Source organism: Leguminivora glycinivorella, chromosome 2 (genome assembly GCF_023078275.1).
Source record: "Leguminivora glycinivorella isolate SPB_JAAS2020 chromosome 2, LegGlyc_1.1, whole genome shotgun sequence".
NCBI lineage: Eukaryota > Metazoa > Arthropoda > Insecta > Lepidoptera > Tortricidae > Leguminivora > Leguminivora glycinivorella.
The window spans coordinates 22,337,595-22,359,647 of NC_062972.1; the positions used below are offsets into that span (position 1 = coordinate 22,337,595).

Here is a 22,053-nt window from a genome sequence, read left to right on the forward strand (position 1 = left end):
CACAGTCGTGTTAATCTATAGATTATCTGTGCATCAGGTCATTATATTCGAAAACAACATTTTCTGACTTTTAAGTATAAGGCATAAAGTTCATTATGACAGTGATTGTTTTGACATGAAGTAAGTTCGAATTCGATGACGTCACTACATCGCTGACAGCGTTTTCGGGTGGCCAAAATAAAATAAAAATTACGCACATTTTTAATCGAAAATTCGTAGTCATCATACACTTTTAATGCCCAAAATCTATAAATATTGGTTTTTTTATGTCAAATACTACAGAAGACAATCATTTATTGTGCCGAATTCGATAAGGGTCTAGTAGCCTATTAGCCAATCCCGTAAATGCGCAAAGATCTTTCGTGGGATTGGCCACCTGGACGCTCCTTTTTACCCATTAATTGTTTTAAAATAGTGAGACATGTAAGTGATATATTAAATTATTTCATCAAAATCGATTTTATTTCAATTTCCAGTTCCCATTGTAGCATGAGGTGCATTATTAGTATTATTTCGAATAATTAAGTTTTTTCGGTATTATTTTAAATACCGAAGAAACTTAAAAAAATGTCCTATGAGGAAAGATTGGAGTTCCTAAAGCTTACAAGCCTGAAGGAGCGTAGAGAGCGTGGAGACCTGATCGAGACATACAAAATACTAACCCAACATTATGACCTCAAAGATTTTCATAAAATGCTAGAACGTAATAACAACACCCGTCTGAGAGGTCATCAGTATAAACTGGTCTCTCGCAGGTCATACAACAATCCTCATAGACATTTCTTTAGTAATAAAGTGGTAAAAGCTTGGAATCAGCTCCCGGAGGATGTAATATCGGCCCAAAGTGTAAACGAATTCAAGAATAATGGTAGGGCACAGCACAGCGGATATCGTCTCGCTCGAATCTAGAGCAGAGCTCAACTGGGGTAGTACCTCCGCCTTACAGAAGACCGCAGCCAAATAGCACTAGACCCTACTCATAGTGTTGTGTTCCTGCCGGTGAGTAAGGCTGCCAGAGCTCAACGAGGGTGCGGTGTGCTGATGACGGGAGGACTTACGGAACTAACTTGTTCCGTATATTGTCCTTTAGAGTCGTCGGCAACCCGAACCCTCCTTGGAACTTGTACACTCCTTTTTGCTGTGTACTTAACACAGCAAAAGGGAATGTACAAGTTTCTAATGGGGTGGCAACGCGCATGTGACACTGTTTGCGTTGCATGCGTTCATAGGTTACGGTGACCGCTTTCCATCAGGCGGACCGTATGCTTGTTTGCCACCGACGTAGTATAAAAAAAAAAAAAAAAAAAAAGAATAAGTTAGACAAGCACAGTGCTAATTCCACATAACACCTGAAACCTCTACCGACAACTGGATACAGGCTTTATCAGTTACTACAACTGCCTGCCTGCTTTACAAATAATAATAATAATAATTTATTTGTTGCCCTTTGGCAACAAATAAATTATTATTATTATTTTCTTTTTAAGATTTCTCTTTCTCAGCCTAAGCTGGTAATTAATATCACCTACGGGCCGAGGCCAAGTAGATGATACGGGGTAATCAGGTTTAATTAAATCTTTCTTCTTCTCCTTGCAGAAACTTACGTACGATTCTGCAAGTATTGAGTATAGATGCTTTCTGTAATTGTATGTAAGTATTTGGTTTCAGGTCAACCAGTTTCAGACTGTGATGGAGATATTTAGGGATAACACCAGTAGTTGAGAGGACTATAGGGACAATGTATACTTTTTCCTGATTCCAGATCCTGGTAACTTCATCTTTATTATTATTTATTATTATTATTATTTTTCACCCCAAGCATGTTCCGCTCCATGGCTCTTTAGCCATGGAGCGCAACATGCTTGGGGTGAAAAGGATTGATCGGGTCCGAAACACTACGTTGCGCGCCAAGACAGGCATTGTCGACGTTGGGGTCAAAACCGCCAGGTTGAAGTGGGACTGGGCAGGCCATGTACGGCGTATGCATCCACAGCGGTGGGCTAAGCTAGCTACGGAGTGGGTGCCAAAACGAAAACGCCCGAGGGGTCGGCCCGGAAAGAGATGGCGGGATGACCTGGACTCCTTTCTTAACAACTGGACGGATGCTGCACTTAATCGGGAGGATTGGAAATCTAGGGGGGAGGCCTTTGCCCAGCAGTGGGACACTAGGTAGGCTACTGAAAAAAAAAAAAAAAAAATTTATTTGTTAAGTTTCAGAACTGTCCAATACAGTTGGGTAATAGCAAAAAGTACTCGAATTTTCAAAGCTTTATTTAAAACCAAGTGAACAGCAGGATATTTCAACGTTAGAAGAGTGCTTATGGAATGTCTTAGTGTTTTTAACAATGTTACATAGGAATATAATTGGAAAAGGTAACAGGAACAACATTACAGGAAATACCTACCTGCTAAGTTGAATAAATAATGAGTTGCAGTTAATACTGCATTTCACTGCAGTGAAATATAATTATAGTACATATATTGTAATAGCTTCCATAGCCTGAAGTGACATGTCCTTATTTTACCTATCTAGTAAGTAGTTTAATAACAAGAGAATCCCCAATTTTGCTGCAAGACTTCCTCTTATTTTCTCCACACCACACCCAACCCTTTATATGATTGTGTTCTTATCATTAACATCCCCAAATACTTAATTATACTATGTCCTTATAAATAAATCTATGACTCAAAAATATCACACCACAGAAATTGTGATTGCTCAAAGATTCTACTATTAATTTTTTGGCTACCCCTCACAACTGTGGTGATATTGCAAAACAGAACTTAATGTTTAATGTTGTACCATAATTTGTCAAAAACGTTTTTCAGTAGTTGAAAAAGATTGATTAAGAAGAAGAAGAGGGAGATAGTTAAATCTTCCGGTCAACTGTGTTAGCTTGGAAGAAAGCCCCGTCTGCCTGGGTGGCCTGGCGGTTGATCTGCCGGTGGCGGTCTCGGGACACAATCTCCTCTAACACCTCACCGTCACCTTTTATTAACCTGAAAACAGGACACAACTGAGAGACAGCAATATATCATCTGTTAATATGCAACTAGATTTGACTAGGAACCTTACACTGGCTCTAGTAAGATTAATGTTATTCTTATTCTTATTTATTAATCAATGCAGATTTGATAAACTTTTAAAAGTGGTTGCCAGAAATAATATTTAAGGAATTAACCTAATATATCAAATATCAACACTTAAGTCTTTAATTAAGCCAAAATGAATAAAAGCATAATTTACATTTTTAACTGGGTCCCCCAAAGAGTCAGCGGGTAAACTGTAGCCCCCATGATTTGTGATATGACCAGTCTCATTGCTGTCAGGTATAAAAAGTATAGTTTCATTAAATAGGAATGATAGGATAACCTGTATCGGCCCGACTCCTCATCCAGCACCCGGCGCACAACACTTTGCTTCTGTTCCCATTCCTCTTTTGTCATTGGTGCCATTGCTTTGGACTTCTCCATTAACTCTGGAATTACGAAACAAATTAGAACAACTATAATAATAATAATAACAACACAACAACTATAATTAGATATTGTGAATTATCAATATTACAATAAAAATATTTTTTTCCCTAAACTTGTAATTTGAAGCTATGAGATTTCAAAACTAACATACCAAGTATAAGCATAAGCACCCATAGAGTTCTCTTGCATAAATATTTATGATAAAAAAGGCCTTACAATCGCTATAAGTTCATTAACTTAGCTAAAAACTAAATATATTAGTAAAAATTACCGATCGGTATATCAGCTGCCGCATCTTGCTTACTGGCCGACGTTTCCCGGCTCCGGCTTTCGCTCCGCTGTTTCTTCTTCATTTTTTCTTTTCTTCCTTTAACTTCTTTTTGAGAATCTTCTCGGTTTTCTTTTGCTCCTTCTTCAATTTCTTTTTTAACTTGCGAAGTTTCTTTTTCTCTCGCTCTCGTGAAGAATCTGAACTGCTGGAACTAGAACTGGACGAAGAGGATCGACGACGTTTTTTGGACTTCTCTTTTCCCATGATTTACTATATTAGTATCCTGATAGCTAATTTATATTATCACGCTCTTTTCTGAAAATATATTGGCCTCAATGAACTGAAAGAAAATTGAAAACCAAATTGTCAATGTCAAACACCATTCACTATTTTGACAGTTGACACTGACATTTGAAGTTTCGTTTCGATTTTGCTTTGCAAAGTGACGGAAAAACGGTACGCTGATTTTTTTCTTACACGGATGGTGGCAAACAAATGTTCCGATCAAGAAACTGAATTCTGAGCACAGTGAGTAGCCCAAAGTGAGTTTACATCCAAGATGAAATCAAAATTATCTTTGATCACTTACAAGAGTAACTTTGATCCCTGCGAGCAGGGAGAAAATAATGCTTTTTCGAATAAGTGACTTAAAAAATATTCAATTATTTATTCACGATTGTGTATAGTTTTATGGCTCTGTCCGTTGCGGTTTTTAGATCTCTAATCCACCATACATAGTTACTTTTATATACATAGTTGCATACCTTTATCTTACTTACCTATGAAACCATACGACTACCTATGCTATGTACATATACTATGTATGTATGTTCTATTTACGCATATAATATACAATGTGTAATTAAAATATGAGCAAATATTTATACATGTTATGTGAACGTAGAAGAATAAGTTCAACTTTTATTTTGAGCCAAGCAAAATCATTTGTATGACCTATATCAGCATCCCACTGTTCCCACGTAACGTGCAATCATAGGTGTGTCTCCAGGTGCATTTACAAATGGAAAAAAATCCCGAGGCAACCCAGATACCTTCATGGCGCGATTGAGCGGCGACACGTCATGGGAGACCAATGAATAATTGAGGGAGATGCGCTGTTGAATTAAGGAAAACTTCAATACATGCACTGGAAATAATATTCACTTATAAACGTTATCTTAGGAGAATAAAGTATAGAATTGAGTGAAATAATGGATGTAGTTGTGGCATATAGTCTTGGAGGCGAAACGCGCATGCGCGTCCTCGCCGCACCCGTGAGCCGCGCCGCACACACTACCAGGCCTCCGCTGAGAAAACTGATCCACAAAAATCATTAAAAAAATACGCAAGTGATGTTTTGAGTGTTAGGTGGGCGGGAGTTAAGATGCTGGCGGGGGGCGGGGATAGCGTGGCGGTGTCGGAGGCGCCGAGCAGCGACAGCGAGGGCTCGGACTGCGAGGGCGGCCCGGAGGCCGAGCAGGACGCCGCGCTCACCGAGGAGTGGGCGCGCGAGCTGCTCGCCGCTGCTGGGGTCAACCACGCCAACGAGGTAATCAAACCTTTCATTAATAAGTTTTCATTCAATTACATCGTTCAGAATAGATTAAAATTAATAAAATACTGTTATGTACTAATGTTACTATTACTACTGTGTCTCAGTAATAAATAATTACTTTCAGCTAAGGTACTCTAGTATATTATCTTGACATATCTATTAGACTCTAGTATATTATCTTGACCTATCTATCTATCTATACTATCTTGAGTTTTTAAAAGTATCTAAGTTTGCCTAATTGTATCAAAGACGACGCTCTTATCAATTAATCAATTCTAAGATACCTATCATCTGTTTATTCGAGTGTGGAAGCCTAGAGATACACAAAGTACCTACTTATCTATCTGCTGCTGCTGAGATGCTCACCGGCGGTGGTCATCAGTTCAAGATGAATAATAATGTGTCAGGTGTTTCTGTCATACACTGAGCACCGGTAAATATGTATAAATTAAATCTTTGTGTAGATCAGACTCACACTGGTTCTGCAATGAGGATTATTTGGTATCTAATCTGTACTATAGTACCTGAATTACCTGCTCTCAGGTTCACGTGGAGTCCCGCGCGGGTGTCGCCGGGGCGCTGTCCCGCGTGCTGGCCGTCACTATCTGCTACGAGAGCGGCGGCGAACGCTGCTCCCTGCCGCTGGTGGTCAAGCTGCCTCCGCGGGACCCCTTCGGCCGCCTCTTCGTGGCCGAAGCGCAGTTTGACACACGCGAGATTCTTTTCTACACGGAACTCGCGCCGGCGCTGAATAAGCTGGCTGAAGAAGCCCTGGGACCTGGCATGGGCTTGCCGATACCTAAATGTATGAAGGCTAGATTACCAGGTTAGTGTGGTTTTCATATACATAAACATAAAGTACATTATGATTACAGAGGCCGGCACACAAGTGTCATATCGTAGCGTCATTCCGCTTGAAGGGAGTTCGTAGAAGCGTGCCGCGCTTTGAATTAGAAGCAGAAGCAGGTATAAAAAGTGCAGATTATATTATAGTATTATATTATGTTCTGAGATAAAAAGCGTTAGTATGTATGTACCTCTTCGCTTGCATAACACATTCAACAGTATTGTCATAATGGTGGTGCAGTTCAACACGGGTCTAAATAAACTGGCCGAGTAACTGAAAGTTAATATTTATGACCGTAAGGTCGTAAGTGACTTTCCAAACGAAAACGGACCTTTATACTGCTTTACCTGCGATAAACACGTTTCTATCGATTTGAGATATCTAACGTAATATCCATATTGGACTGTCGACTAGTTTTAGTACCTACTTAGATACATGGACTATGGACTTACATTTTTTTGCTTTAGTTCATGAACAAATGAAACACTCGATATCGAGTCTGAGTAGGTATATGAGGTTTTTAGTCACATTAGTAACGCTGAATTCCTTTATGTCTAGACTTGAGACTATTTTTGTACCGTACTCAAGGTTAGTTTACACTGTGAAATTTGTATTGACACGACATATTTTTGACGCTCTCCAATATCCCTTCTAAATCGATCCTTCATTATAAACCGTAAATGAAGCCACTTAGCATTCGTATCGTCTACAATAAGGAATTTCATGTCGTATTAATAAACCATTTAATTATTTGCTTACTACAGGCCTCACTGATGTGTAAAATATTAAATTTAACAAGAAGATAGGTAGCTTGCGTAATGCGTACCTACATTATGTAAAATATTAATAACAATGTGGAACAAAAAGTCCATGAACTCTTACCAAGTTTTAGAGCTCTTAATAATTAATAGTGAGCTCATCGTGACGTCACTAGGTCACTACCTATAGCAGTCACTAGGTACTTAACACGTCACAGTTCTCAGCCCGCTGTCGCTGCGGCGTCCCACTTTCAGTACCCGAACGTCCCGATCCCGAACACATGACCTATTTTTTTAGTACTCCTTTTTGTCTCTTCGTTGTTTTTATTTAAGTACATAATTTAAGTAATTATCGAATACCTATAAGGTACAGCGGGGCAAATGTAACTGGTAATTTTTTTCCATGTTTACAATGTTTGCATTATTAAATAGAATGTCCACCGGTTATATATGGTAGGCGTGATCAGTGGATACATGTAGAACTCAACATCATAATGTAATAATAGAAAAAATGGACTAGTTACAATTGCCCCCCAGTCGAGATTTGCCCGGCTGTACTTACATAGTTATGAAAGTCAAACAAAACCATACGCATGTCGCATACGTAACTTTTATTACATATGATATATTATGATGAACTTAGTATGAATTATTCAACCGTTCACCCGAATACTTGACTAAGTCAATTCTATCCAAGTTTTTAAAGTAATCATATATTTGTTTGGTAGATGAAATTGGCGGCGACAGCGAGTTGGTGCTGGAGGACGTCACGTCGGCGGGCTACGAGGCTGCTCAGTTTGCAGAAGGGTTGAGCGTGAGACGAGCTCGCGCAGCATTGCACGCCGCCGCACGCTTGCACGCGCTTGCGCTTGCATTGCGCGAGCGCGAGGGCCCGCTTGACACCCGTTTTGACTTCTTATTTCCTTGTGAACGCGCCGCGGCCGGCTACCTCCGCCTCGTGCGTCGCGGCCTACCGCAGCTCGAGGCCTTCCTCCGCGCGCGCCCCGACTGCGTCGAGGAGGCCGCCGCCGTCTCCGCGCTCAGCGAGCGTGCGCCTTCCCTGCTCGGCACGCTCCTTCGGCCCGCCGAACCTGCCCCCCTCGCCCATGCAGACTTCTGGAGCGGCAATCTTCTGTTCAGGGAGCGGGACGGTGAATGCGAGTGTATAGCCCTGGACTGGCAGATGGTGTCATTGGGTCGACCGATGGACGATGTAGCGTTGCTGCTGCTTTCCTCCTTGACGCCGGAGCTGCGACGTGAAGTGGGATCGGAGCTGATAGAGGAGTACGGCGAGCGGCTGGAGGCAGAGTGCAGACGGCTGGGCGCGGGCGGGTCGGGCGTGGTGGTGCGGCGCGCGCTGGGCGCGGACTGGCCGCGCGCGGCGCTGCGGGCGCTGCTGCTGTGCGCCGGCAGCGTCGACGTGGCGCTGGGGGAGCCGCGCGCCGAGCGCCGCCTGCTCGAGGCCGTGCGGGATCTGCACGCGCAAGGCGTGCTGGCGCTGAAGCCTGACACCGAAAATTGAGGCGCGCTGCCGTGCCGAGTTCCCGGCGGAGTACAAGAGAGATACCTACAAATCGACCGCAATTTATATTTCTTACTTTAATTAACATTCAGTCGGGTATCGTTTTTCATGTCGAGTTAATTGAAGCACAAATTACAACTAGCGACGTGTTGTGACAAAGGTTCGTCTTAATTTATCTAGTAAAGCCGGGTCGCCGGATTAGCACCCGGCCTCGTTAACCGGCGGTGCAAAGCCTAATTAAAGACTGAATTTACGTAATTATAAGTATCTACGTTGTGCTTCGATGTTACGTGTTGTAGGTTGTAGGAGGATATTATTGCTCACTGTATTAAAGGCTAGAATGCATTGCGGTCTATTGACTATTATTTAAACTAAAGGAAATACAAAATAAATTATCAATATTTAAAAGAAGTTTCTTTTCATAGTTTACACCAAATTTACACCCATGTTGTCTGTTACAAATGGAGGAAAAGTACCACTTTGCTCCCTCCTAGCAGGGAAGAAAAGAACCCTTTCTGAAGTGGTGATCTGAAAAAGTAGTTTGTGTCACATGGTTGATACTATAGTAAAAAAAACACCTTGGGCGTTAACACTTGAACCCCTCACTCCGGCTACTATTTTAGATCCCTCGCTACGCTCAGGGTTCAATTATATTATCCTTTGCTTCGTTCAGGATTCAGTGTAAGCCGTCGCCGTAAATATTATGTCATTTTGCTCCCTTGTGAAACAATCTACTATGTCTGTGTTTCAAGAGCCACACTTCCACATCTTCGGCTCCGCGCACACGGGCGACAAAGTTGCTCGGCAACTTTCGTATTTGTATGAAAAGTTGCGTCGCCTCGTGTACGCACCTTCATACTAGCCCATAGACCGAGCGACGGAGACAAAACAGTTTTGTCGCCCGTGTGCGCGGAGTCTTCATGTCAACCTAAGAGAGCGCACACACGGGCAACTTTTGGCAGCGACTTTTTTGTCGCGACCATGGCCTAATATGAAAGTGCGCACACGAAGCGACGCAACTTTTCATACAAATACGAAAGTCGCCGAGCAACTTTGTCGCCCGTGGGCGCGCACCCTAAAACGTAGTGATTCATTAAAATGCCCTTGGTTTGAAGTAAAAGGAGAAGCAGTAGGTAATCACACGGTAATCAGTAGGTATCGTAGGTATCAAAACAAAACGCATCTTGCTTGAAACGTCACTTTATGGTCCGTTTAGAAATTATAATAAAAATCTCGGTTGTCAATATATATTTATGCAAGTTACATTAAATGGTCGACTCGGATCGCAGTTGATGGTTTTTCTATATTACATAAAACTAATATTGTGCTTGTAATAACATGTCTAGCCATTTTATCACCCTGGTTCTCACTAAAGTAAGATGCAAAGAGAATATGTAAGATGAGAATAGTTCCTGAACGTATTCGTAAATGTCAAAGTGCCGTCATATTCATCAGCTAGTGTTCGCAAAATATTACAAAAAATAGTTTTTTTTCACGCATTGACGCATAATAATACATGTAAATAACAGATTTGCAGTTATATATTATCAATCAAATGTGCAGCTATGACTCAACCGAACCAAGTGAACGTAGACATTGAAAATGTTCCACCATCCGAGGTATCACCTCGGAATAATGTTTTGGTCAGATTGGACTCAATTTCTAGGCCTTCGCCAACAAACAGGAACAACGTGGGCCTCGGGGACCGCCTCAGCAGTGTCTTCAGGGAGATTAGACCACTCGTTGAGCAGCATGCTCGAATGGTATACAATTACTTTTATATTTCAATGAATATTGATAATGATGTAATAAACAATGATTAGTCATAGAATAGATGTTTTATTAACTGTTCAGATATGTAAACATTACAATTAATGGCGATTTATGTATAGACACTGAAATAACCGTGCACTACTAGACCTTTATGCTTGATTAATTAAGCTCTTACATCTTATTATCACAATCATAATATTGTTTGGTGTATCATATACATATCTAATTAATGTAACATTATTTTATCGGTATTGTTGTAGACTATGACCTTTTTTTGGGCTTCTAGTGAATGTTGGTCTACAACTTTTTAGAACTTAACATCTATCAAATTTACACTACTTCAGTTTGAAGTTGTTCTTTTTGCAATATGACTTTCAGGGTAACAATAGGCTGTCACTTCCAACATGGCTTCCTCGGAACCCTCCTGGGACACACCAAGCAACAGACGTTCAGAGACCACAAAGTTCTATAGCACATGTGAACCTGGGCCCCAATGCCCAGACGTACATAGTGAACGAGAGGGTAGTGCTGGGCTCTCTGCCATTGTCTCCAACGCATGGGATGAGTAATGTGACCATTGGGGAACCGGAGCCTCCTGAACCTGCGACCGACCACCAGGAGATCAATGTGTCAGTCAACCCGTCTAACAATAATAATATACAGGACAATGTGGATAATGATAGCCAAAGTGAAGATGGTACACATCAGGTAGGCCTTCAATATGATACTATAACAATGGTTAATATTATGTATATAACAATGTGTTACAAAAAAGACAGTTAATAAACTTTTTGTAATGATGATGACAAGACTAGAATTAGGTATTGAAAAAAATTACAGAGATATCTTTATTTCAACAAATTATTTTTCTATTAAGTAAACTAATCCACCATAATCAGAGCACCTACAGTGAACTCTTTTAAAAAAAGACTCGATAAATATATATTGAATGGACAAAACACAAGTGCATGAAGACATTGATAAATATTTATTGAATGGACAAAACACAAGTGCATGAGGACATTGATATATTTGTCTAGTCTGTTTTTAAAAGCACTGTAGGTGCATCAGCTTTCCACACTCTCACTACGCGGTTAACAAGAAGTGACGTCTGTCTACTACTCTGTGTCCATGTCAATAGGGAATGTCCTCTCAGTCTGTCAAAATGTCACTTTGAAAGTACATTATAGTGTCCTGTGAGTATTTGTATTTCTATTAAGTCGCCGCGTTGTCTTCGTTGCTCCAAGGTTGTAATACCCAATTCTTTTAACCTGTATAACGTTGTAATACTGTCTTCATAGGTTGGTTGCGAAGAGATGGTACCAGTTTTGTTGCTCAGACTAATATCTTTTCGAAAATATGGATTCCAAATTTGGAACGCATATTCCAGCAATGGTCTTAGTAGATCTTGTAGATTCTAATAAAGAGCTTCTTGTCCACGAAAGGCTTTTCTAATCATGTATAACATAGAGTTGGCCTTTTTGATGTGTTCTTCCCATTTTAAGTTATTAGTTATAATGACACCAAGATCTCGCTGATAACTCTCTCCAAACTTTATTCTGTTCATCAAGTTGTTTTTACCTATGTGGAGTACAGTGCACTTTTCCGCATTGAGAGTTATTAGCCAATCTTTAGTCCATTGCGCAATACGGTCTAAGTCCTGCTGTATAACGTTGTGGCTGATAAGCGGGTTTCCCATAATCTTTGCATCTATCTGTCAGCTTTAAGCTGTCTGTGCATTAATAAATAATAATATATTTTACTTAGTATCTGTATTTATTCTCACAGGTGTAGAAACACTGTATCCGTTAATTCTGTTCATCAAGTTCCTGTACGACGCGCGCGCCGGGCTCTTTGCCTTCTTCCTGCTCTTCTTCACATTCTCACATGTAAACACTGTAGTTAAACGGTAAGTTCTGTGGATATTAGATAGAACCTAAAACTATCATACACTTTAAGCATAGAGATAACTGTATGCTAAATGCTGGCAGCTCACTTAAACAGTGTGTTGACGCCTTGTACCTAACCATGGGCAACGATAATTGATTACCATCAGGTGAATTTTGCTTGTTTGTCTCCTATGTCAAAAAAAAAGTCCAACAGCCAAATTATTAAATTAATACAATTATTAATATTATTATTTATAAGAAAACTAGCAATTGTGCTGTATCAAAAAATCTAAGAGCTCGTGCAAGATAGCAAAAGATGTATGATATTCTACCAAGAAGAGAATAACATATTCAGTGTGGTGTGTGGTGAAATACAAACTGACCTGTATAATCTGAAATAATCACAAAATTAAAATTTTGACAAAATCCCTGACATAGTGGACCAATTTTCATGAAACATGGCTAAGAACACTACCGAATAATTCGGCTTTCAAACAAAAAAAAATCAATCTAAATCGGTTCATCCGTCCGGAAGCTACGATGCCACAGACAGACACACACACAGACAGACACGTCAAACTTTTAACACCCCGTCGTTTTTGCGTCGGGGGTTAAAAAGGCACTCACCAAAAATCTTACTGTTATTAGTTAAGCTTAAGACACTTAAGACATCTTATATCTCTGCTGTTGGCTTATATCTATGGCTTTGGCCCAGGTATCCCTCGCAAATGATGGTCTCGAGATATTGTTAAGAACACAAATAATAATAAAATTGAAAAAATGTTGACAGAGAGCACGCCGCGCAACTGAACCGCAGCGTCCTGGGCCTCGGCTTCGAGCTGGCGTGGACGGCGGGCTTCGTGGCCGTCGTCCACTACGTGTTCGGCGACGGCAAGCTGCTGCCCAACGTGGTCATGTTCCCCGCCTACGCCGGGCCCATCGACGTCTGGGAGCTCATATGGCTGGTCGTGCTGACTGACCTCATTGTCAAAATTATCACTGTTGATGTGAAGATACTGATCACTATGATGCCTGCGTGCTTGCTGCCTTTTCAGAAAAGGGTGAGTTTTTTGCGGTAAACATGAATCTGGCCATTTTCAATTTTACATCAAGTTTGGGTTTACATTTTCACCGGCGAAGCTGTCAAAATCACTGCCAGAAAAGTTTGTGACTATTTCTTTTCTTCATACAAGTGAGAAAAGCAGTCATTGTATATGCTGCTGCAAAAAGATACCTTGTGCTATTAATTCTTTTGTCTAATTGGTTTTTGTTTAATCGAGTATTAGATAGGTTACCATTTATTTTTTGCCACAATACACACAATATTCATGAAAACAAAAAGAAACAATAATAAGTAATATCACGAAAGAAACAATAAGATGCATAAATTAAATGTAGGCGGTGCTGTGTGCGTTGCAGCAAAACAAAAGAGTTCTGGCTCAGTAATACGCCCCGTCCTTCGGTCGAAAGACTGATAATTTGTTAGAACCCAGGTCACTAACAGATAACTTACAAAAAAATGCCCATTTGTAAATTGTGTGATAACAGAATTGCCGTTATTGTGAGTAGTAGTGTCGTACAAAAATGAACACAAAATTGCAAGTGTGTTGTTGCGACTTAAAATTAAGGTAATGTCTCACATTCATTCAATGCAGACTAGATTCGGTAATCTACAACCTAAAGCTAGGAACATACTACGCGGACGTCCGTCGTAAATCGACCGCGGACGGGAATCTGGACAATGAAATTACACATAACCGTGCAAACTATCGGTCGACGGACGTGGACGTGGCCTTGAGCGCATGGACGTCCGATCGAAATCTGGCTCGCTGGATGTTTTGTTCCGTGCACACTGATCGGTCGCGGTCGATTTACGACGGACGTCCGCGTAGTATGTTCCTAGCTTAATAGGTACCCGTATGGAATCCCTAAATATTGCTTTTTTGAAGGGTGTTAAATAACATCCCTTTATTGCATAGGTACTCTGGCCAAATGGCAAATGGCACTAGCACATATCAGTCAATGCCAATTATACATAGACTGTGACTCATCAAGTCTCTAATGCGATGTTTATTTTCTGCACATTAGACATATGTATTTAAGGGTTAAGAAATGGAACCAATAGGACAAATCCCATCGCTGTTGTCGCTCGAACTAATAGCTGTCTCTCACCACTGTCGTTTTATCTTAGACCAATATCGTGGCCGGCCCGAAAGACCCCGCTTCTTTTCGCTCCTGTAAATGAAAGAGGCGCGTCCCTAGCACACTGTCTCGTGTAGGTGAACGAGTACCATGCTTGTATGAGTGAGATATGACAGGTCGACTGTTCGCGTTTTTGACAGGCGGTAACCGTGAGGTAACCGAGAGGGGGTGGGCGGCGCTTTCAGCGGGGAGCGGGAGTGGCCATACTGTACGATAGTACTCTTTATTATACTGTGGTAAAGTGAATACCTTCCACGACCTGTCAAAAATTACAAGATGGCGGACGAATGTTCGAATTGTCAGCGTAGGTATTTCAATAAAAGTTTAAAATTTGGTTACTACTTCGCGAGTGTGATACTGATGAAAACATTGTGTATATCACGGGTGGCTGAAGGATTACAAACTCGAGTTATTAAACCCCGCCTTCGACGTCGGGCTTGAAACATCCTCTCGTTCGTAATCCTTCACTTTCCGCGCTTAATACACATTGTAGGTACTATTATAGTGACATTGTTGACAGGGTAAAGTGTACCTGTTCGTGGAGTCGGTGTCCCAGCTGTACCGCTGCCTGCTGACCATCCAGCCCTGGCTGTTCTACCTCATGCAGTCGTACGAGGGCTCCGAGAAGATGGTCGGCATGTTCCTGGTCTCCATATACGTGGTGGCTAAGGTAGGATTTGTTAAACCGGCTTTCGAGCAATATGGAATGTTTTTCGTAAGATCCTCCCTCATTTTAAATGTCAGTAAATGTTATGCCAGTCCTCATCAATTCCAAATAGAGGAAGGTCTACTAAGGCCATTTTCTCGTAGCAGGCGCGCGACCTGCTGGCTGCCCTCACTGACCCACAATTAAAATACATCCTATGTAAACAAATTAGACTGGATAAGGGAACATACCCAAACTACGTGACCATATTTTGCCGTTTTTTGACCCCCTCCCCCCCCCTGCGTGACCAAGCGTATATATGCCAAGACCCCCCCCCTCCCCCTGTAGTTTTCACGTAGTATTTATAAATGAAGTTTTAAATCAATTTTTGCAGAAAGTTGTTAATAGATATTCGTGTCAAATTTAATACACTCAGCGTCAAAAAAATCGCACCTCTCAATCGGTTTCGTTCAAGCGGTTATAGCCCTTATATTATACAAGGAAAAGTATGACTATGTCAACTATGTGGCCTTATTTAAAAGGTAATCTAACGCTCTATTGGAAAATGCCATAAAACATGACATTTTTCACAAAAAGTTAAAATTTTCAGGAAAAAGGAGTCAACGTGCATACAGGTTAAAACAAAAAAAAATTAAAGACAATAAAATGAACAAATATCGAAATAAATATAACTAAACTTAAAACTTAGTGTTTTCTCCCTCTGGCCCTTCGTGTAGCTTCCAGGCAATCAGTTATGGACCTTTAATCAGTGTCATTACGATCCGTTTTTGAGAAAGTTATCCCACTCCTCAATAACTGCGGCTTCCAGCTCATCGAGGATGGCTGGAGCACGATCTCGCGACCAAACAAGCCGTTTTAACTCATCCCAGATGCTCGATGGGGTCCAGGTCGGGACTCGTTGCTGGCCACTCCATTAAGGTGCATTCCGACCTCATGCAGGGATTCCCGCACTATCAAGGCAGTATGGCAAGTTGGCAACGGGCGTTGACGTGCATAAATTGGAAGTCAGGTCCAACAAACTCAGCGATGTTCTTCAAAAATCTCCATAATGTAACTGCCAGCAGTTAAGGACCCCTCAAAACGACCACAGCCAGTGCGGGAAACGCAGACGAGATCCGTTTTGCCGTCGATGGAAGTGCCGCCCCAGAACATGCACGAGCCGCTCCCATTTCTGACTGTTTCTTCGGTGCAGACTGAAGTATAGTATATAAGTAAAGCTGCTCTCCTTGACTCCTGTACACCCTCTTGCGTCCGTCGTTTGTATAAATGAACCCCCTCGTCTCATCGGGGAACAGAACTTTCCTCCATTGCTGCAACGTCAATTGGGGGCCCCTGCCAGCTCTTCGGGGTAACATTTTCTTCTCCAGCAATCTTCTTCTGATCGTGGAGACACTCACTGCAGTTCTTCGAGTTGTCCTAAGCAGTATCTGTAGCTCAGCAGCGGCGAAAGCGGTTCCGCAAAGAGGCCGATACAAATGTACCGGTCCTCTCTAGCGGTGGTGCAGCGTCTTCTCCCAGATTCAGGCCTCCTGATGTAGCCACAGATCTCCAGGAACCGCAGCAAGCCTCGTTGCACCCGGAAACGGCTTATGCTTAGGCGTTCAGCAACTTGCTACTGCCGTAGTCCGTTTAGGAGCAGTGCCACCACTTGAGCTGCTTTTTCTGTTGTTGTACCCGTATTCTGAAGGCTTTTTCATTCTGCAATTGTTCAGTAGTGTCCACGGTGACTTTTGGAGTGCAAATGATCCACATGACACCTTTACACCTCCTTTTAAACCCGTCTAGGGTAGCACACCTAGAGACCCATTAAAATCGCATCATTACCCTTTTTTCTAACCACCGTAGATTGGCGATTATTGTTTTTAAGAAAGTTGTATACCTTTTTCTTAAAGGGCTTTCATTGTACTTTAAAATGATACCAATATTGATAGGTTACAGTCAATAAGATTAGAGCTGTATTTTCTTGAAACGAATTTTGGGCGAGGTGCGATTTTTTTGACGCTGAGTGTATTTGTTTAATGACGCGTGTTTATCATATTTTTTTTCCGGCCTTTAAACAATGATTTTCATCCCATCACCTTCATCATCATCACCAGCCTATACAAACGTTCCTCTGCTGACCACGGCTGGGACAATATTCCACAGGATACGTGACAAAAAGTTAGACCCCCCTCCCCCCCCCTGTGACCTAGCGTAGTATTTCGACGAACCCCCTCCCCCCCCCCTAAACGTGTCACGTAGTTTGGGTATGTTCCCTAATAGAATATTCAAGAACAGACTGTACTTAGAATGTTATCATAAGCCTTTCATATGAGACAAGTGTAATATTTACTTTTTCAGCTGGTCGAGCTACTCATGAGGATACGGCTCTTCAAGAACGCGACGTGGACCATGCTGCAGAGTGTGGTAAGTTATATAAACATATCTCGCCAGTTCCGTCCGTGTCATATCCATATGCCTAGTCGTATAAATTACAACTAAAAATGAATACGTAAACATACTAACGTTAGTTTTACGTTATGGCCCGCATAGTCGCGCCTTAAAGTTCGTAGTTCCATAGTGGGAATGGGAATTTGTCCATGATATTTATTTATTTAAACTTTATTGCACAAAATATACAAAAATGTACAAATGGCGGACTTAATGCCAAAAGGCATTCTCTACCAGTCAACCATAGGGCCAAACAGAGATTCAATACAAATGGTGCAGAGAGAAAACAAAAAGGTGATTTACTAAGAAGAAAAGCAAACTATATATATACATATAGCACAGAGAACCTCCTATAGAGTAGCAGTCTTGTATATTTTGTTCGCGATACGACTCACCAGTGCCAGGGGTGCGAGGAGCGGGCGGGGAATGTGTTAAGCGCGCTGTGATTGGCCGTTTCAAGGACGGCGGGCAGTCGCGCCAGATGAAAGGGACTGTCCCTTTACTGACGCGTAAGTGGCCAATGTAAGTTGACCTATGCCGGCTCTGAATAAATTATAAATATGACTTTTATGTGGAATGTAATGACGTCTGTTTTTAAATTTGAGCTTCTTGTTACCTTTCCACACCATTTCACACTACAGGTGGACATCTTTAAGACATCAAAATACCATTTTCAATTTTTTTACTGCGAAAAACACGCGCTGCTTTCGGGTCTGTTACTTGGTCGCTACTGATCGGGCACGGCGAGCGCCCGCGCTTATATCAGTGCAAATACTAGGAAGGCTGGCGACCGCGAGTCGTCTTGTAATGGATGTCTATAGGGGTTGGTCTGTGATGTAAAAGTATGTGTAGTATATGCTGTATAACTATACATATAGTTATACAGCATATACTACACATACTTTTACATAAATAGATATTTATAATAAATATTTTAAATATTACATATAATACATACAATATATGATATTTATGTATTAATCCACAGAATTTCGGCACGAAGCCGACGAGCGAGCAAGTGCTCGCCGCGGGCGACGCGTGCTCGATCTGCCACGACGACTTCAAGACGCCCGTGCGGCTATCCTGCTCGCACATCTTCTGCGAGCCCTGCATCTCCGAGTGGTTCGACAGAGAGCACACGTGCCCGCTCTGCCGCGCCTCCGTCGAGGACGGCCACGCGTGGCGGAACGGCTCCACGACCTTCGACTTCCAGCTGTACTAGAGTGCTGCTAGTGTGGTGAGTTAGGACTCGGCATTATTAACAGATTCAGTGCCGAAAATCCGACTATCAGGCATTTTATGAATTCGTTCCGAGGTCGGACAACCCAACAGTCGTGGTTTTACATAATAATATGACAGGGCAGATGTCCCGGTTAGCTGAATGGCAATGAATATGTTAAGAGTCAAGTCAGTCTTGTGCCTTGGCTCGGCCTAGCTTCGTTGTAAAATACAGATTGTATGGACGGTAGAGGCACTCCGGTGTTCGAAATGAGCTTTAGCGCGATTCTTGTTTTAGTTTAAGCTTTGGTTAATTAAGCGGAATGCCAAGCCGGTGTGACAGTACCGAGAGAACATTATTAAAGTCTGCCTCTTAAAATAACCCTAATAAGAGTACCTAATAAGGTTTAATATAGCAATTTATATTATTATGTATTATAATCGCTCTTAAACCATTCGCATTTAAACCAGAACATGGACCCGTTTATGACAGATGTAGCACGAAAAGATTTGCCTTCGTATTGTTACGGAAACGTACGAAATGTCATGCTATTTCAGTTAGTCTCATGTACTGACATTGACTGAACTAGCATGACAAATACGAAAATATCCGGGAAAATACGAAGGAAACCCTTTTCGCACTACATCTGTACATTAAAATTCAGAGCCTACTTATAAAGACCTATGTTCGTCACACCGGCAAAGTGTTGGCCTAAATGTTGACTATATCCGTGTTCAATGGGCGTCCATTATACATACACAAGCAAGAATGTCATATAAATATTGTCTCTTAGAACCCCTTTGGTGTCAGTTCGATATTCTATGTATTCTGCAGGGTTAGCACATGATTGCCTCGAGAGTATGTCGCCGCGAGATAGACTACCCGTCCTTATGTCATTAATACAGTTAGAAAAAGACGTGTCATCTATCTCGCGGCGACATACTCTCGCAGCCATCATGTGCTAGGCCTACTGCTTCAATAACCTAATTTTGTGATAATTTTACATAGACTATCTTCTATCCTTGTTTACTCGTGTATAGTTGTATTTAAGTATATTTTCTCAAACATGCAATGAAATATTGTCTTTACGTTCCTTAAAATGGGCTGGGAAGTATCGCTTTTTGGGCGCAACAACTCGAGAGGACTGTAAAGGGATTTCATATTATTTTTTAGGCCTAGGCCTGCAAAGTAACTATACATGCCTCGGCGTGAAAACGGATTCCCGGCCTCGTATCCCTATCCGGCCTCGCTCGCACGCTCGCTCGGCCGTATATACCCACTTGGCCGGAAATCCTCATTTTCGCGGCCTCTGATGTAATGTACTATTACGTGTATATTATGTAAGATATGTTTGTGGCTGAATGCAAAGCGCCAGGTTCGCCGCGTCCTGAACCGGCCTTAGCGCTATCGTGATATTACAGTGGTCAGTGTAATAGATAGTGTTTAAAGTTATATTTTCTTACTATCCATGTTGTATATACAGTAGTGGCATCTACTGCCGTAGCACAGATAACCAAATATTACAGAAGAATTTAGTTCTCAATTGCTAAACTTCATTGCAAGGAACTGAAAGTAATGTTATCTTCTGTAATCTTTTGGCACAAGCAACTAATGTGGGGTACATTTCTACCACGGGTTTGTACAAATTGTTCTGTAAACTCCGTTAGGTACTCCTGTAAAGAATATTCCAAGCTATATCTTAATTATTGTTGGCTGCTAACTCGTAGTTCAGAGTGGACCAACTGCGATAGCCAATAGTTATGTATATAATGTATATTGTATACTATCCCCCTTATTCATAAACGTACACTAAAGTTATCAAGCCGACAAAGTTCATTTGTCCCTTTCTGACGTATCGGTGTGTTAGAAAGGGACAAACGAACTTTATCGGCTTAATAACTTTAGCGAACGTTTATGAATAAGTGGGTTAATCTATCCGCTTAGCTTACCATTAGTGGTGCCGTAAACACCGGCTCTCTAAGACAATACCAACAAACAGGAATATGTCAAACATGTTTCTACGGGTTTTATAAATTAAAATTCTGTGATGTCTTCTACTTTGAAATTATAAACGAATTCTATATTTTATTATTTTTACTTTTGAGAAAACCGTAATATGCAAATTCGGAGGATCTCTCTTTTTCTTTCGAATATAGTCGACGTTCGAAAATAGAATGGTCGCTGTGCGTATTAGGTGTTCCTGCTTGTTTTGCTATGGTTCCTACGGCCTAAACCCGTGTGAATTTGTCTCACTATCTATCATGTACATAAAACCTTGAATAACTAAAATAAATAGATGTATAACATATGAGGAGGAACCTTATTCTTTACTTTGAACGCAATTTTAATCAATATGTCTCTCTTTTATGTGTGAATCGGAATTTAAGCAATTTTGACAATTTACTTTTAGTCCACGATTTTTCATATTTATTTTAATAATTGGCATAACATTTTTTCAGCAAATTTTCCATATTGAAATTTAGTTACACTTAAATAAGATCACAATTGACGATTAAGTAACGACGCCTGATAGAATTGCTAATTACCTGTTAAAAGAACTGACTTCGATGAAAAAAATGTTTGATTGCATTTAGGTTATATGGGTGACAGTTTTTGGCTCAATCTTTGTAATTTATAAATCGTTATTAGGTTAACACTATTTTCCAAAAACTTGCCAAAAATAATATTAGCCATAATTTTATTGTACAGTCATTTAATATCCCAATTTCCATTTCATTTTAAAGCCACCAAGTTAACTTACCAATTATAAAATCATGTTCATGAAAAGAATGCGTGATACTGATGACATTATGGAATTAAAAGAAACACTGAGTAATAATAATGACAGATCTAATACGATTAGGGTTTCGCTAGAATATTATATTTCATTCTATATTGAATACGTGTATCAAAACAGGTACGTCCAGTCTTTAAATTTCAAAAATCTGTTCGGAATGAGAAGTCGTGAAATGTATGCGGTCCAATACATTCCGAACAGACTACCTATGTGTAACTTATGTAGGTACCCACGAAGCCGGCTTGAATGTAACGCCACAATATGGAGCCCTCATGAGCATCAATACACTCTTATGTTAGAGAGGGTGCAAAAGTCATTTGTACGCTTCCTTTTCCTTAAAACCTATGGATATTATCCACATCTTTACCCCACCCTCTATGTACTAGGAATGGTAAACTATACTTCACTAGAGTGCAGAAGGAGTTTGTCCCTTGTAAGATTCTTCTTTAGGTTAATACGCGGCCAAATTTCGAACCCTTCCTTGTTGTCGCTCATTTCACTCAAAGTGCGTCCGGTCACCGGTTTAGAACTCCGTCCCCGCCGACAGACTATTCGCCATCCCGGTGGCACGCACCCATGCTCTGTCGCACTCACCACTGCACCACGCTTTAACCCTTCTCAATGACATACTGGCCAGCGACAG

General features: G+C 41.1%; 3 protein-coding genes across 3 annotated transcripts; 2 read left to right on the forward strand and 1 right to left on the reverse strand.

Annotated features, from left to right (window-relative positions):
* Positions 1-2,253: 2,253 nt before the first annotated feature.
* On the reverse strand, positions 2,254-4,108 carry LOC125240211 (ADP-ribosylation factor-like protein 6-interacting protein 4). Its single transcript, XM_048148038.1, is given in 4 exon segments — positions 2,254-3,000; positions 3,374-3,479; positions 3,752-3,835; positions 3,838-4,108. Coding segments are annotated over 4 exon segments (498 nt in total). The 5' UTR covers positions 4,016-4,108; the 3' UTR covers positions 2,254-2,870.
* Positions 4,109-4,723: 615 nt separating this feature from the next.
* Positions 4,724-8,841, forward strand: LOC125237999. The gene is made up of 3 exons (XM_048145271.1): positions 4,724-5,300; positions 5,850-6,132; positions 7,640-8,841. Exons 1-3 carry the CDS (start codon positions 5,136-5,138, stop codon positions 8,431-8,433), a joined length of 1,242 nt encoding a protein of 413 aa, XP_048001228.1. The 5' UTR covers positions 4,724-5,135; the 3' UTR covers positions 8,434-8,841.
* An 875-nt stretch (positions 8,842-9,716) lies between these two features.
* LOC125242396 (RING finger and transmembrane domain-containing protein 2) lies at positions 9,717-19,665 on the forward strand. The gene is made up of 7 exons (XM_048151199.1): positions 9,717-10,196; positions 10,585-10,914; positions 12,033-12,115; positions 12,886-13,156; positions 14,818-14,967; positions 17,305-17,370; positions 18,383-19,665. Exons 1-7 carry the CDS (start codon positions 9,999-10,001, stop codon positions 18,614-18,616), a joined length of 1,332 nt encoding a protein of 443 aa, XP_048007156.1. The 5' UTR covers positions 9,717-9,998; the 3' UTR covers positions 18,617-19,665.
* The last annotated feature ends 2,388 nt before the right edge of the window (positions 19,666-22,053 follow it).